The sequence below is a fragment of the Parasteatoda tepidariorum genome, chromosome 3, assembly GCF_043381705.1.
Source record: "Parasteatoda tepidariorum isolate YZ-2023 chromosome 3, CAS_Ptep_4.0, whole genome shotgun sequence".
In the NCBI taxonomy this organism is placed as follows: Eukaryota; Metazoa; Arthropoda; class Arachnida; order Araneae; family Theridiidae; genus Parasteatoda; species Parasteatoda tepidariorum.
The window spans coordinates 7,356,928-7,373,869 of NC_092206.1; the positions used below are offsets into that span (position 1 = coordinate 7,356,928).

At 24.8% G+C, this 16,942-nt stretch overlaps 1 protein-coding gene across 4 annotated transcripts in view; it reads left to right on the forward strand.

The window, feature by feature from the left end:
- LOC107455484 (uncharacterized) overlaps positions 1-16,942 on the forward strand; it is a 383,034-nt gene that overhangs the window by 364,528 nt on the left and 1,564 nt on the right. Inside the window, exons 1-11 of one of the 4 annotated variants that reach the window (XM_043041968.2) lie at positions 116-275; positions 966-1,038; positions 2,131-2,232; positions 5,658-5,739; positions 7,292-7,390; positions 9,160-9,305; positions 10,134-10,208; positions 10,927-11,036; positions 12,893-12,942; positions 14,104-14,240; positions 15,918-16,007. In XM_043041968.2, coding sequence (XP_042897902.1) covers positions 133-275; positions 966-1,038; positions 2,131-2,232; positions 5,658-5,739; positions 7,292-7,390; positions 9,160-9,305; positions 10,134-10,208; positions 10,927-11,036; positions 12,893-12,942; positions 14,104-14,240; positions 15,918-15,995 — 1,095 coding nt within the window. In that variant the 5' untranslated portion in view covers positions 116-132 and the 3' untranslated portion in view covers positions 15,996-16,007. Of the gene's footprint in view, positions 1-115; positions 369-964; positions 1,039-2,130; positions 2,233-5,657; positions 5,740-7,291; positions 7,391-9,159; positions 9,306-10,133; positions 10,209-10,926; positions 11,037-12,892; positions 12,943-14,103; positions 14,241-15,917; positions 16,042-16,942 lie in introns of those variants that run through there. The other 3 variants (XM_043041969.2, XM_043041971.2, XM_071178289.1) reach the window with 3 other exon arrangements.

Genomic DNA, 16,942 nt, shown 5'->3' on the forward strand with positions numbered 1-16,942 from the left:
TTTCAAATTTACCCGAAATTTTTTTTTGCTATGCTAAAAAACCCTACTTTGGTGGGAAATAGTTACCTGCAAAAAATTCGTCACTTAGATTCGCATCCAATGGGACAGGCCTGTAAATCATATGCAGTGAGAATGGCCCTCGCATTAAAAACGTACGCTGTGATTTTGCATGCGAGATTAAATTTTGTTTTAGGATCATTTGTGCCAAAATATAATGCATGCGAGTATCAGGTGGATAATTTTGGACATTTTGTAAACAAATTTGTATTTGAGCGGTAAGTTGATATTTCTATTTAAATGCGTAATAATTTCTATAGAAAAACATTGATTAATTCAATTTTTTCCTGCTACACTGTTTTGAAACTTTGGTATGTTTCAAAATAAAGTTCAATGCTTGTAATAATTTTGTAATACGTATATATTGTCTGTATATTTAATGGCGCTGAATTGTTAACTTCGTTTTTAGTTGCTTCTGTTTCAAAAGTTAGTATTTTTATGATAAAATATTATCTTAAGTACAAAAATGGTGACAGAGCCTCTTCCATGGTACTGTTATTTAGCATGAAAACTTTCTATGATTACTCAAATAATCACATTACGTAATTAATTTCTATTTATATTAAGCCCAACTCGATTGATAGTTGAAGTTAACACAATTCATTCATACATCATATCATAGTTAAAGGAAAATAACAAATTTAAATCTTTTCAGCTGTTGTTGATGAAACTTTCTTTTTTAGGGCCTATTAAATTACGCAAATTATTTCAAAATAGCATGTAATTATAAAAAATTTAAATTTTTATAAATGCATGCATTTTTGTAATATAATATAAATTGTAAATTATAAGATTTTTTGTTTAAATAAAACGGGCAAATCTACACTAAATCTTATTCTTGCCCCCTTCAAGATTTAGTTAAATGTTCAAAAACCATTTTTTAATCAAAAAATTATTTTTATATTCAGATTGGAAATGGATGAAATACACTTAAAAAGACTGTTGGAGGAAAATATTTTAAGAGTGGAAAGAGAAAACTGGGTAAGAATTTTTATTTTATTTTGTAAAGCTTTAATTTACCTTTATGTTTAAAGCCTTAAAATTGTTGTTTTTCTTATATGTGCTTGAATTTCTCATATTAAGACGCACAGTATTCAAAATATTTTTCAAAAAATTTTACGTAGTCTAATATTACAGATTTACCTTACATAATAAATTCACTTTTAGTTTTATACCTTTATTTCGGAATAAGTGATAATAAAAGAAATCAAGTCATAATAATTCTAGAGAATAATATTAAGAAGGGATGATTAATAACTTTTAATGAGTAAAAACTTTTAATAATTGAATAAACAAATAATTTATGGGCCAAATAAACTTTTCATTGTCTTTTCCTTCAAAACTTCTTGTTTCATATTTTTTCCTTTTGATATGCAAAAAAAAATTTTAAATCTCAATTTCTGCATTTAACTGTGCAACTAAGAAAAAAAAAAAATTACTATATAGCTTACTGTATTAAAAATGTGCTATCTTATTTTAACACTCTTAAAAAATTTTATTTGACATTTATTAATAAAGAAAGAAAGTATAATTTAACTTTTTTTTTTTTAAGTTGAATTTTTAGTTAATTTTCGGTAGTTGAGAAATTTTTTTTTTTTTCTATTCAAAATTGACATGTTTGCAAGGAATTATGATTGTTTTGTCAGAAAAACTGAAAAATTTCTCAGATTACCTATAGGAAGAGTAATTTAGAAAGTTTTTTAATTCTTAAAGATGATTTTTCCTGTGAACAAAGAATTTCATGTAAAGATTTTTTTTACACACATATTATTTGTTTATTATTTATTTATTGTGAGATTGACAACTATGATTGTATGTCATTTGACTATCTTTTAAAATTGGTATACATAAGTGTAATATAAAATGTAAAAATTAAAATTCTACCGAAACAGAACCTTTTGCCATCTAAGGAAAAATTATAAGTTGCCATTTACCAATAGCTTTATCCAAGTAATTTCATTTTTCCTCTTTCATTTTGTTCTTATATGTTTGAAATTAAAATCATATCTACTTGAAATTTAAAGTTTAATAATTGAAGTTTAATTTTTAATATTGTGCATTGTTAACATCCAGGAACAAATTTATAAAGAAAGCCAAGAAGAAAATGCAAAAGTATCAGAAAGAATCCTTAGAGAAAGTCAAAGAAAGATCGGAAATGTAGTCATTAAGCAAAAGGTTTAAGCATTTTTTATTAATGTGTGTTAAAAAGTAGCTTATATTGTTCTGTTTACTATGTTAATGTTTTACCTTCATATTCATGCTATATCTTTTGTTGCCAATCTTGCTTATATTATCAGGTATAAATTTTTATTTTAAGTTAATGTTTATAAAACATTGATATCTTTCTTTTTCTTCTTCTTTTCTGAACTAAATTATTTTACAATAAGTTTAAAAGTAATCAAAGTCAAAGATTAATTGCAAGTTCATTTATTTATTTTCCTTTTAATGAATTCGTAAACATCTGTGTTCTGTATGCCTTCCTGCAAAATATTGGTATATATATTTTTTTTTTTGAATTAATTTGTGCTTTCAAAATGTTTTTCCGTTGTACTGATATTATAAATATATATATATATAAATACAAGAAAACACGAAGAAAGTTATGAAAAACAATAAGTTTCATTTATTGCGCATAAGCTGCAAGTAAACAGAACTCATTAGATAAGTTCAAAATGAAGATAATGTGCAGTAAGAAAGGCACAGTAAAACCCTCTAGTTACACTCAATTTGCTCTATTTTTTTCATATTTTGTAATCTGGCAGTCTTGTTGCAAAAACATGTAAGTACCATGTAAGTACATCTGATTTCGCTACTCGCTTTATAGTCTATGTTTTATACTGTTTTTTATTTTATTTTCTGTTTTTACATATTATTTTTACTTATTGTGTTCTATTTTATTTGTTGTAATTTTTGTAAAAAAAATTTTTGAGTGCTCCTCACACTATTGTATTAATATATTTTGCTTTGGCTTTATTGATACAATATCAGAAAGCACTCTTTTTTGCTGATATAATCGTGTGGGCTGATGAAAAGATTTTTTCTTCGGGTTTTTTTGTAATAAAATTTCATCCTTTTTTTTAAACTGTTGTTTGTTATTTTTTTTACTTATTATTTCCCCCCCCCCTTTTTCTCNTTCGTTTATATATATATATATATATAATTTGAAGTTAGGTTATTTTATCTGTTTAAAATTGTTCTAATATTTTATTTAAAAATAAAATGAAACAAATTTTGTGTAGAATTTTATTAAGTTTTATTTTTATATTTGTTACTGCTTTATAATCTTCATTTATTATAGTCATCTATATTTTTTTAAGTTAATATTTGTTATATGTTTATTAATTGGTACTTATTTATTTAATCAAAAAACTGGAATGTTTAAAACTAGGTAACTGATATGGAACTAAATTATTAAAATAAGTAACAAAGTTTGAGTTGAATCACTTGATTTAAAAAAAATAATAATTTTATGTCATTTAAGAAGAAAATGATGCTTAAAAAATTTGACCCACTTTTAAAAAGAGATTGAAAGTAAAAAGTCCTCCTGAAATAAATTTTTCCAAAGAATAAAATTAATGTTCAAAAAAAAAATTTTTATAAATATATATTTTGTTTTATGTAACTGATTTATCTATTTCTTTGTATTATGATTCCTGTATTCTTTAATGATTCACTTAATAAAAAATAACAATCAAAATGAATCCGTTATGCAATAATATTACTAGTTTATGTTTGTACAAACTATGCAATTTTAATTATGTGAGCAAGTAAAGTTTTTACATTAGTTAATATGTCAGTTTCCTGGGGTAATTCATTTTAATTTAATCAATTATATTTTTATTTAGAAAAAAAAATTATGTCTGAAAGTCATATATTTTATTTATTTTTTCACATTGATGTTTTTATTTAGAAAAAAAAATCAGATATTAAATTGCTTCTTTTATACTAATATTTCTTTATTGAACAGAAAATGAAAGATTATTTTTTTTAACCTATAATTTTTTCAATGTTTGCTTTTGTTGTAAATTCTTTTTATTTTTATTTTGGTTACATCTTTTAAACTTTAGTTACAGAAATTATTCAAATTATCTGTGTCTTGTTTAATTAATTTAAGATGTGTGTGAAGTTGGCTTAATAGTTTTAAAATCAGATTTAATTTAGCATTAAACAATGATTGTGTATTATACTAATATAGAACATTTTTATTTGCTTTTTGCTTATTTTATTAAGATGAAATATTTTTCTTCCCATCTTATAAAATTTTTAAAGTCATTTAATCTACTTTGTATGTCATATTTATATTTTAATGCAAACGGTTGTTTGTTTTACTCTTTGTTGTCATATGTAGTTGCTTAATATTTGTACTACAACTTCCAAGTTTCAAATCGAATTATTATTATGGAATTCAATATAACTTTCCAGTTAATTTTAATGATATCAACATTATTTTTTTTCAGACTTTTTCTTATTATTTATTTGTTTATTTTCTGGTTTTGAGAAAAAAAATTGCTTATTGTTTATCTGAAAATCTATTTTTCAGTTAAAAATAAAAATGTCTAGTTTTAGACCAAACTATATTTCCAGTTATTTAGAAAATTACTTAATTAAAACAGTAACAAAAATTATTTGTATCAAGAATCAGTGTTTTCATCATAGAAGAAAAATGGGTGAGAATTTCTCACCCTTTCTCAAAAACAGGGTGAGTTTTCAGAAAGTTAAGTGATATTTCCAAAAACTGAAAAAATACAAATAGACTTGGAAAAAAAATCATTTCTTTTATTATAATACATTTTTAACGTCTTCTATTTTTTAAAGCATTGAATATTTTTGCTGCATCATCATAGAAGATTTTGCCTTTACTAGGTATTTGTCCATCTTACATTAGTGCATAAAAAAATTTGAGCGTCTTACATGAAAAACCATACCTACAGTAAACACGTGATTGCAGAGAAATGTGTTCTGAAAGGGGTTCCGTGGTTCGGAGGGGTTGTGTTCTTGTGTTCTGTTGTTCGAAAAGGTTCTGAACAATACCTACTGGTAAATAGGGAAGCTAGATAACGGGGCAAGTGTTGAAAATAATGAAGATCCAGGAAGAAAAGTGAAACGGATTTTATTCTAAATGACGTAATTCGAAACTTTTTCCAAAATGCGAGAATTTCGCGAATTTTGAAATTGATTTATAGAATACGCGAATTTCTCGCGGTAATCATTTTTTAATGCGAGAAAAGAAAAAAATATGCGAGATTCTCGCGTTCTCGCGCTGTAGTGAAAACACTGAGAATATACTAAAAATTAAAAGTAGCTTTAAAATGATTAAAAGGACATTTTTCTTCAAAAATTTATTCTCATTATAATCTAAACTCTATAACATTTATTATTTTTTGTATTTATGCTTCAAAAAATATGTGGAGAAAGTTTGTTAAAATAAGGCTTCATAATCTTCTATTAGTGTTGGGTTTGATAAAATTGCTGATGATTGTAATAATAGCTGGTATACATTAATCTTTTTTTTAATTCAAGAGAAAATGTTTCTTTGAAATAAGTTATTGTGATTATTATACTATTTCTTAAAAGTTCTTATTTTTGGTTCATATTTACAGTTTAAGTCATCCAAATTCAAAAAGCCGCTAGACTCTATTATACAACCTAATGAAGAGCTAACAAAGCAGTCAACCTGCGATGGTGAGTTAAATCTGTTACTTTGGTGTTTTAATGTTAATTTAAAATGAAAGTTCCAATTTAATTAATAAGTATCTTATCTTCAGTACGTAAATATATAAGATATAGTCGAACCTTGATAAGAGGGAATTTTTAGAACATATTTGCAATATTATTAACATCATTTTAAAATCTGATTATAACTTTAACCTATCAATGATATGGCAATTAAAATTAGCATCTTAAGCATTGAATCGATGTTTGGTGAGAGATTAATTTTAAAAGCAACTTTTCTTTTCATTTTCTAAATATTAATTTCTTAGTTGATTTTATTTGGTTGTCAAGGAAAAGATTTTTAATTATTAGAAAATAATAATGGTTTATTTTGATTGACTACAATTTTGATTTTATTTATACCATGTGGTGACTATAACTTGAGAGAGTTGAGTAAATTGTACATTGAGGCACAGATATAATAATACATTTGCAGTTATTTTTAAATTTTTTGGATAATAAATATTTTTTTAAAAAATATTCTTTGCATTTATTTATGACTTGTTATTTATCTTCTTTGTATATTTTATATTGTTTTTCATGCAGGGCTAGGATATTTAAAAGTATATAATGTTTATGACATTTTTAGAATAAAATAATTCTGTTATCAAGGAATATTAAGAGTTTGCAGATACTTTTGATAGTGTGCACAGATAGTTAGTTTTTCTTATCCTACTCTGCCTTGGGACAAACCACAAGGTACAACATATGTATGATTTTTATGAACTTTATTATCTTATACTTTAAGGAAGCATGGTATAATTTGTTGCTATTTTTTAAATACGGAAAATGTCATAGTCTAATACTGTAAATATGTTTTAGTGTAATGTGTCATTACAATATTTTTATCATTCATTTAAATGTACATATTATGAAATTGGAATCAGTAAACTTTTGCTAGGTTATACAAGTTTTATGTACGACTGGTATATACAACTTTTATCTATGTAATTTGGTTAAATTGATAATTTCGTTTATCTAAAGCAATTCAAACAAAATAAAGCTTTTAGATAGTTAGAAACATGTTTCTTTTAGCTGCACCTTACCTTATCTCTTACCTACCAGGTTTATTTCAAACCCTAAAAAATAATATTTAAATTCTAAAATTTGGAGAATTTTTGAAGTTAAAAATAAAATTTGGAGTTTGGGAATTCGGAAAACATGGTATTAATGTTCACCATTCTTTAATAAATACTTTAATCTTTGTATTGTGCATGATTATATTGGATCAATTTACTACGATTCTGCAATAACCATTTTAATGTATTAAGTTAATACTGAAAACTTATATTGTTTGTGCATTAGTTGGTGTAAAATTGGTAAAAATGTTGAATTTTATTCCACTATGTTTTGAAAGCTTAATTAAAATTTAAATAATTTTGAATAAAAATGTTGTTTAAATCCATATTATTTTTTTTCTTAATTTTTCAATGATATACTCCTTTTTTTTAAAAAAAATTTTTAAAAATTAAATAGCTGATTTTTTTAAGCACTCTATTTTTATTGTACATTTCTTTTATAGATCGATTGTTTGATATTCAACATATTCACTTTTTGAATCACTATAAATCTCAGTTACAGCAGCAACAATGGGAATTGCAAAAGAGGCGTTCAGCATATGGTAATTCTCTTAAGATTATTGTAATATCTAATATTATATTATGTATCAATCAAAAAACATATTTAATCATTTTTAGTTTTTGTTAGCATTTTAAATTTTATTACAAATTAAAAAATGTTATTTCTATAATAAAAATTTTAGCATGTTCTTTAATAGCAGTGTTTTGTTAAGCATATGGTATGCGGATAATGGTACATGGAAACAGTGATGCTGAAATATATTTTTCAAAACCTTCATAATCAATGATTTAAGAATGCATAATATTTTACAAAATTTTATACACAAGGGAAAGAAATCTGTATTAATGTATTAAGAATAATAGTCCAGTGCATTTTATTACGCATGAAAAAACAGAAATTGATAGAACTTCAAATGTCAGACCACCTCAGTTTCAATTGCTAGAAAAATAATAATTTTCCGTTTTGACAATTTGAATGCATTTGATAAGTTTGCTCTGTTGAATATCTGTCTTTTTGGAAATAAAATTTCAGAAGCAATTGATAAATTAATGTTCAGCTAGCATGATTCTGAAAATCTGTAAGACATAAGTATCATCATTATTAATATTAAATGCTATATTTAATATTAAATGCTGAATAAAACCAGTGTCATTTATATTGGATTAATTTTATGATTTACTGATTCAAGCATGATTACAATATTTCAATTAAAGTGTTAACAAATTCTTCTACAGCTACATTATGATTACTATTATTAAACTACAGTTGATACAGTTCCTACATCTTTCATTTTCTCATTTATGTCATGCTGTTTTAATGGTTCTGTCACAAATGTTTTTATTATTATGTTGTTAATACTTGTGTATATCGTTTTTCAAGCTAGCATATTCCCCTATCTATCATTCCTCATTTCTCTCAACAGTTTAAAAAATACGTTGAGGACAAGAAAGGAGTAACCAAAAAAACTATAATCCTAAAAAAAGTAAACTAATGTATAATTTCTGTGCAAACAATGAAAATAAAAAATAACTAGCATCTAGTAAGGCATTTAATTGAATCTAAATTACAAAGCAGTTTATTATGCTTACCTATAGACATATAAATAGGAGAAGGGGGTTTGAAAAATTTTCATTCTCCTCAAAAGTTAACTTTTACTATTATTCTATTTACTATTACTAATGCAGTACCACATTAAAGTGTTTGTAACAATTGGATTTCTAAAATTATTTCTTTTATTCTCTGTTTTTACTTTTAGAAGTTTCTTTTTTTTCCTTCCTTTTCTTGTTAAATTTGTAAAAAATTGCATTTGTTTGTAAACACTGAATGCACCATGAGTCAAACTTGCTAGATAAAATGGTCACAATCAAATTCAACAAAGTTCTAAAAAAGGCATGAAAGAAAAGAAAGTATTTTTCCTAATGGCAGTATTTTTCCTGGAAGTCAAAAAAACAGGTTTTCTTTTTTTTTACTTTTTAAACTTTCTTAAATTTTTTAATTTGCATTTAAAACTGTTCAAGGACCAAGTCTTAAATTTTCAAGACAACTTTTAATTCATGGGCTGTAGGTTGTGAATTTCAGGTCAAGAGGAAACAACCCTCAAGTTTATTTAAGTAATGAAAATTTGCGTGACCTTCTATAAAAACTTCTAATTAATTTTTATCATATTAATTTTGCACAATGGCTCTAGTAATTTTTCTGGACTAAAATCTCTAATATATTGTAATACTGTAAATTGAAACTGCTACTGTTTATTACATTTTATATGATTAATATAACAAATTATTTACTTTGTTAATTCCCTTACTTTAGCTATACCTCTCTCTTTACCAAGTCAAAAAGATGTATGTTCTGGTGTCAAAAATATTCCTGAGATCAATAAAAAGGAAACTAATAAGGAGAACAATAATTTGTTACACATTGTTTGTAAAGAAGGGGCCAAAAAACTTACTATACAGGTAATTCAAATATATTTATTATGTTTGGAAACTCTATTATTATTCAATGTTGGTGTGTTACTGTGAAGGTACTGATTGTTACTGTACTTGTGAGCTGCGTTACTTGAAATAATTTTTAAATATAATTGGCACAAGGTCCTCTAAAAATGCAGGGCACTGGGCTAATGCCAGGCTGTTGGGACAACTCTTGTTTCAAATGTATTAATGGCACTTGTATAAAATAAAATAAAAATTAAAAATAAAGGAATATGATCAATATGTTAACTCCACATTTTATGAAATAATTTCAGTATGTTTTGTAGTTATCTATTTATTTTTTGTTTGCCCCAAATTGAGATTATTGAGAATTCATTGATTGAGATTATTGCGATTCATTTGCAATGTTTAACAAAGAATACTTTCCATCCCATTAACACTTAGTCAATAAGTAAAATATGAGTTTTTAACTGCAAACTTTGTATCCCATTTATTATCGATGTTTGTATTTGACAGACTTGTGTTTTTTGTTACAACTATAGCAACAACTATATATTTTGTTACAACTATATATTTTGTTACAACTATAACTGCTGTAACTTTTTCAATTACAAAATTTATGTAGAAAAAGTTTTAATCAAAGCAAAACAAGTTACATTTTGTTAGTTCTTTCCAGTACAAAATATAAAATGAAAAATAGTTTAAACATATTCTTGATTTCTGATATATTTGTCCCACAGACTTAGCATCTGTAAACACAAAAGGTAGACAAGCATGTGTTCTCCAAATAGTGTAGACCATGATCTTTGGTTTTCAAAATTTTTCTATTAATGTTTAAATTGATCATTTCAGAAGCTGCCCAGTATTAGTATTTATAACAAAAGCTATAAAGAAAATTCGAACATTTCATTCGAAGAAATTACAGAGGTAAGTTTCATAATCATAAACATAATGCATGTTTAGCCAATATCACTATAATCATTCCATTTTTAATGGATTAATTTTGAGAGATACAGTTATACTTTATTATTTTCAATTTGAATTAAACTTGGTACACAAAGACCTGCTCATCCAAGTTCTGCAATATTTCAAGTTCAAAAACAATTAAGTTGCTGTGAATATGGAATACCTATCAAAAATTGAGACTAACTTTAGATTGATAATGCAAAGGTTTGTATAGTTATTTGATAGATAACTATTAAAATATGCTTAAAATTGATATTTTTCATTAAAAATTTAGTTACTTTTGAGTATTAAATTTCAAGAATAGTATAATAGATTAAGCATTCTTTTCATGAAGATGCTTATTTTATTTTCAAATAATATCCTTAAGCAATTTCTAAGAATAAAAATAAATAAAGCCAGTGCTTATTTAATAGCAAATTATTTTTATTTTAAGAAAAACTTTAAGTGATGGACTTAATTATGCTTTGTTTCGCTTGAAAGATATGTCAAGAATTATCTTCTTTTTTCTTTTCTTTTTTTAGTAAAACAATGTGCCAGATTTTCTTTCTCTTTAAGAAAGGGTCAAGAGTACTTGAAACTACAAATGCCTATTTATTCTTAATTTCTGAAACTAATACTTGTTTTTAAATAACCTAACTTTTATTAAAATAAATTATTCAGAAATATTTCCATTTTTTAGTATGATGAAGACACTGGATGTAAAATGACAGAATTTCAAGATGATTCAACTAAAATTCCCCCACCTTTTCAACGCCATAAGATAGTTACTGATTCTTTACTTTCTAAAAGGTAAATTTGCATTCCTAATATGGGCATAGGAAACTTGTGCTCAGAATTATCTCGTATTCCAATTTTTTTCTATACATTTTTATTTACGTTTTTATCATTCAATTTACAACATAGATCAAGACAATATAATTATGAGAACTTAGTTAGATTCTTGATAAATATGAGAACTAAATGGTTTTCTTTTTCCCCTTAAGAGGACGCCATACCACGAGAGAAAATTTTCATCTCTAATTCTCTTTCACCACCATAACTAATTTAAAGTTTTGAAAAAGTGAGTTCAGACAAACCTAGTACTGAAAAGAAATTTTCATAATATCAAAATGAAAATAAATCATGAGAGGATAACTTAGGATTACGAAACGGCGAAGTTCTCTTCCAATAATTTGTTTGCATTTTAACATTTCGATTTTTTTTCCAGCAAATGAAACTTCAGTGTTACTCTAGGTTTGCCTGAACTCACTTTTTCTTTCTTTTAAATTAGTAATGGAGAGGAAAGAGAATTTGCCATGAAAAGTTTCTCCCTTAGTATGGCGTCCTCTTAAACCTTTAATTTTTTTTCCAAAAAGAAGTTTTAAGCTTTTAATTTTGTAATAAAAAGTTTTCTTTCAATATTACAGAATTGGAATGTGTTTTTTATTGTACATAATTAATGTACAATGCATGTTACCTGATGCAAATATTTTTATTAATTCATATAAATATTTATAAGATCAGTTCAATGCTGTTAAGAATATTATTTGTTTTACTGTTTCAAATAATTTTTTTAATTTTTCATATTGAAAAGACTTCTAACTTGCCTTAACTGATGTTTATTCAATTTTCTTTGTATTAAAGATCGATTCACTAGTTATTTTTATCTAACTGTAAAAATGATTAAATACATTCAATAAATTATTAATTTGGAGTTCACTCCAAATTAATAATTTGTAAGTTAATAATTTGTAAGTTAATAATAATAATATTTGTAAGTTAATAATTTGTAGTTAATAATTAAAATTAATAATTTGTTATATTTTGTAAGTTTGTATTTTTACTATGTTAATTCAAATCTTATAAATATGAATTTTATCCATAAAAAAACTTTTAATGTATCATTATTAATCATTTGTTAATATAAATAAATTAGTTCAAATAAATAAATTTTTCTTTAAGGAAAAAAAAATCCACTTTTTTTTCTAAGAAATGTTTTTATTTTATTGTTTAAATCAGTATGTCTTATAAGTTTGTTTTTATTCTGTTCATTAAGTTACTTGTTTTATGATAGAAAAATTCAGAATAATAATTATACATTAAATAGAAAATAATTGATTTACAATACTTACTTTGTGATTTTTCATAACTTACAAAATTACATGCAAAATTTCGTAACTTACAGTCAAATAAATTTTTTTGTTAAACTATAAATGTAACTTTTTGATTAGGGTATAACTATAAGAGTAAAATTAAATAAATTTACCTTTTGTAGTGAAGATTAGTAAACACTTTTCTGCAAGCAAACACTCAATAATATCTGTAGGATTATTTACATAAGTTCAGAGATTTGTAGAATAATTTCTTCAGCTGTACTGTCTTTTTCACACAGACATAGTCTCTCTTTATAAATTAATAAACAAGTTGTTGACAAAAATTTCATTCTGTTTCATTAAAATTTGAAATAGTATGCACTTTTACTGTTAAGATGCTAAAATTCAACCATATTTAAGGAAATTTAAAGTTACATCCTCTATCTTGTAGGTAGAGCGACTTATCATATTTTTTAATGTTAAATTTTTTTATAGCATATAAAGATTTAAGGCAAGAAATATATATGAGTATTTTATCATTTCAAGTGTTTTCTGATAATTATTTTGTTTCAGAAATGAGAATATGAGAATTCATCACCCTGAAAGATCAGTATTTGCAGAAGGTACTAATTTTTAAAAAATGATTCTTTATGATTTTTTTTTTGTGACCTTTTTACTTTTATTTAAAATTTTACTGTTTTGTATTTAAAAACTTGTTTTATTTTATTTTTTAAAATTTTTTTTATTTTTAAATGGCATCATTAGCAGTTATTTCCTTTTTCTGTGCACTTGCTTGACAAATTGCAATGAAAATTATTCAAAACCCAAAACAGTTTTTATTTTGTCTTATAGAAGAAGAAAAAAAGATATATGTCATTTACAAATCTGGTACTACTTCATATTTAGCATGTCAAAATATTAAAAAAAAATGTTTTACTAAAATAATTGTTAAAACACTAGTTGATAAATGATAAACAATAATAAGAAGTGACTCTTATTTTTTACATATTTTAAAACTTTACTGAACCAACTGTTGTAATAAATCTTTAAAAAAAATTAAAAATTATTTACAGTTTCTCTATAAATATTATTCTTTTTTTGTGATTTGTAATATCAGCACATTAACAGTTTTTACTTAATTGAACTTTTCTTTAAAGATAAAAAAAATTGAGATTTTTAAATTGGACAATTTTTAATTCTTTAACTGTATAACATTTAAAATTTCTGCCATTCCACTACCTACTTCTGTTAAGTTGGGGTTTTTTCTCCTACTTTTTAATGTGATGCCTTCAGCAGAATTAACTTTCTTTAAATGATATTATTTGTCATAACCAATAAATAGTTACTTACTTTTAATTGATTTTAAGCAACATTTTCTTTAAATAAATATATTTCAGCTTATTTTTGATACTTATTAAATCTTTTATATTCTTTTTTAACTTAATTATATTTTTAGGTATATTTTGCATGATATGCAGATTTTTTTTTTGTTAAATAAAGTGATTATTGATTATATTGCAATCTATATCAACAGTATTAACCTGCAGTCATAGTTTTTCGCATAATGTTATTGAGAGAACCTTTTTCCGTATAAAGAAAGTCTATCATGTCCTACTTAAACTTGATTCTGGCTATCCTTTAAGTGATAATGATAATTACAAGAAACTTTATAAAATGTCATTATTATTTTTAAGAATAATGATAGTTAAATTAGAAATACCAATTTATTAATCAAACATTTATTATTTTCAGTGGCTGTAATTTTTTTAATCTTTTTTTTTCAGTTAATAATTCTCAGACCTATATTGACAAAACTTATTTAAAAACATTAGTGAGAGAGGTTTTGGAAGATTCAAAAAGTCCGTCTGGTCCCCAACTTTTTTCAAAACCAAGTACAGAAAATATGTGTTCCTTTAAAATGGTAACTATATATGGTGATAAATTTAATTATAATCCCTTTTTTAAGCTACTTGTAAACAACCTTTGACTGATGAGTACTTGTGATGCTTAAATGTTTTTTCTTCTTTTTTTTCTGATCTGTTTTACTTGGTCTTAAACTCTTTTTCTTCTTTATTAATCAATGTGAAAGATGTATATTGAGGAGAAATGTCAATACAAATTGGCTCATAAGCAAAACACTCACCCTGTTTAGATTATATAAATTGCAAACAAAGAAACATAAGTTATTAATTTGTAACATAAGACCAAATGAGTATATTGCATAGCTGTCAACTCTACTGGAATTGTCAACTGGATTTTGCCAGTTTCTCATGGTTTACTGGTTTAATAGGAATTTTCCTTGTTTTTGTGCACTTTAGAATATTCCTTAAAAGTGAGTAAGTTTCCTAAATAAATCCCTATTGAAATAGAATTTTAATGCAATTTATTACTTGCTTAAGTATTTAAATAAGTATGACTTATACATAATGAAGCGAGCCTCATTTATAGCAATCATTTTAAAGCTTTTCTTTCTTTCTTTTTTTCATCGTTTTTGTTCTAAATTTTTCAGTTTATTTTTATTCAAAACTCTCTTTTTAAATTAGTTTAAAAATCTTTTAACTATCAGTAATTACAGATCATTTATAGTTATTAGTGTAATATCATACGGACCATATGCAGTTTTTAGGGAAATATTGCAGTCCATTGGTAGTTATTAATGTAATAAAGTTGTGTATTTTGTTGAGCAATCCCTATATGAAAAATATTTTGTATATTATGCTACAGTTATGAATTTTATGTAATTTCTTGAAATCTGCTTGATTTTTTCTTATCTATGTTCTTTGCATTAATAATTAAGTTCTCAATTATGGTTTTTACAGTCTAGCTCTTTAACACTACCTCCCCTTACTACAGGGACCCTTCCATTACAAAACTTTTTATACATATATAACGGCAGGCAGTGAACTTATCATTGAAGGTGCCGGAAGTGTTGCTCATTTTGCGATGCCTAGTGAGCACCTTGAGACCAAAGTCACGGAGGTGAGCAACATTACCCATACCACACTGCCACAGATACCTGTTCAAAGGGTGGGGCACATTCACTCATCACATGCAACAGAGGGTAACACAGTGAGAAAAACATCCATGTCTTGAGCAGGATTCGAACCCGCAGTTATTGGTTTCGCAGTCAGACATAGTGACCACTCAGCCACCTGGCTGGCCCATTACAACTGATACTTGAAGTCTTGATTGCTAATACCACTAATTTAGGGCTGCTTTTAAAATGAGTTAAAAATTTCTGAAACACGATTTAAACCCCTATTTATGATATTTGAAGCAGTTATAAATGATATTATTTATGCAGTGCAGTATCGATAAAATATATAAATGACCCTAATTTATTTATTACTTGATTTGTTTGTTTAAAGTTTTAAAATTTTTTATTTATGTCGATTACATTTGTAATAATTTTCTCCCCATTTAAAAAGAATGTCTAGAACATTCAATATTATTTTATTATTATTTAATTCTATTTTATGTATATTTTTAAAAATTTTGTTGCATCTTATTTATTATTTATTATATTGTTTTGCTTGAATTCTATGTTTAGTTTCTATCAGTGTTTTTTGTGAAAAAAACTTCTTTTTTAAATTTTCAGAACCCTTATCAAAATTCAAACTGTCAGTCATTTGGAAAAAAGGAACAAAATTGCAGTTGCCATATCAATGCAAGGTAATAATTATACTATGTTCTTTTACAATGTGATTATTTGTCTCTCAAAATTTTTTATTCTTTAAACAAAATTTTATTTTTATAATAATAATGAATTAAACTTTAATCTTTAATAAAACTTAATTCCTTTTTTTTTTAAAGGAGATAATTTTTGAGCAGTATTAAGTAAAATAAAACCAAAGTATTTTCTCTGGCTTTTTTTTCCCCTTCTAATTAGTATTGTAAAACAGAAGACCTGTGCATGATATGCATTCACCTCTCAAAACTTTTATTCAGATCAGTGATTTTGTAGTTTCCGTGCATTGAGTTTACGATTAATTCCTTATTAGAACTTAAATAAATAAATAAAACAAAAATAAATATTACACAGCTTTTATGGATGATTTCTCTTTAAAGAGTCATTTATTTAAAAATGGCATAAAGTCAATGAAAATGCAGGCTAAATTTTTATCTTTGTCCTATTGATTGTCAAAACAAAGTTTGTAGAATTTGTTGACATGCGTATAGGGTTATGACAAACATATATAAAACGTTTTTGAAAAATTCTGAATCAGTCACTCAATCTGTTTTTAAAAAATAAATTAATATATTATTTTGTAGGATTTAAAAAGTAACTTATATAAATTTAATTTAAAGAATGTTAGAATTTCTTACTTTTTCATTAATATTTATTACTGCTTTGCTTATTATGCTATATTGTTAGTCATAAAAAATTTTATCTATATTGTATAGTTACATCATTATAATATGTTTTTTTTAATTAAAAATTTCAAGGTTTAATTTGTATATGAGCAAGAATTTTTGTGAAAAATTGTTTTTAAAGCANAAATACTGCCATATCACTGCCTTTATTCACATACTTGCAAATATATTTGATGCTCTTCTTTTAAGGGCGAGCATAAGTATTAGAGTTTAAAGTGAATTGTTGCAACGTGCGTGAATATTACTTTT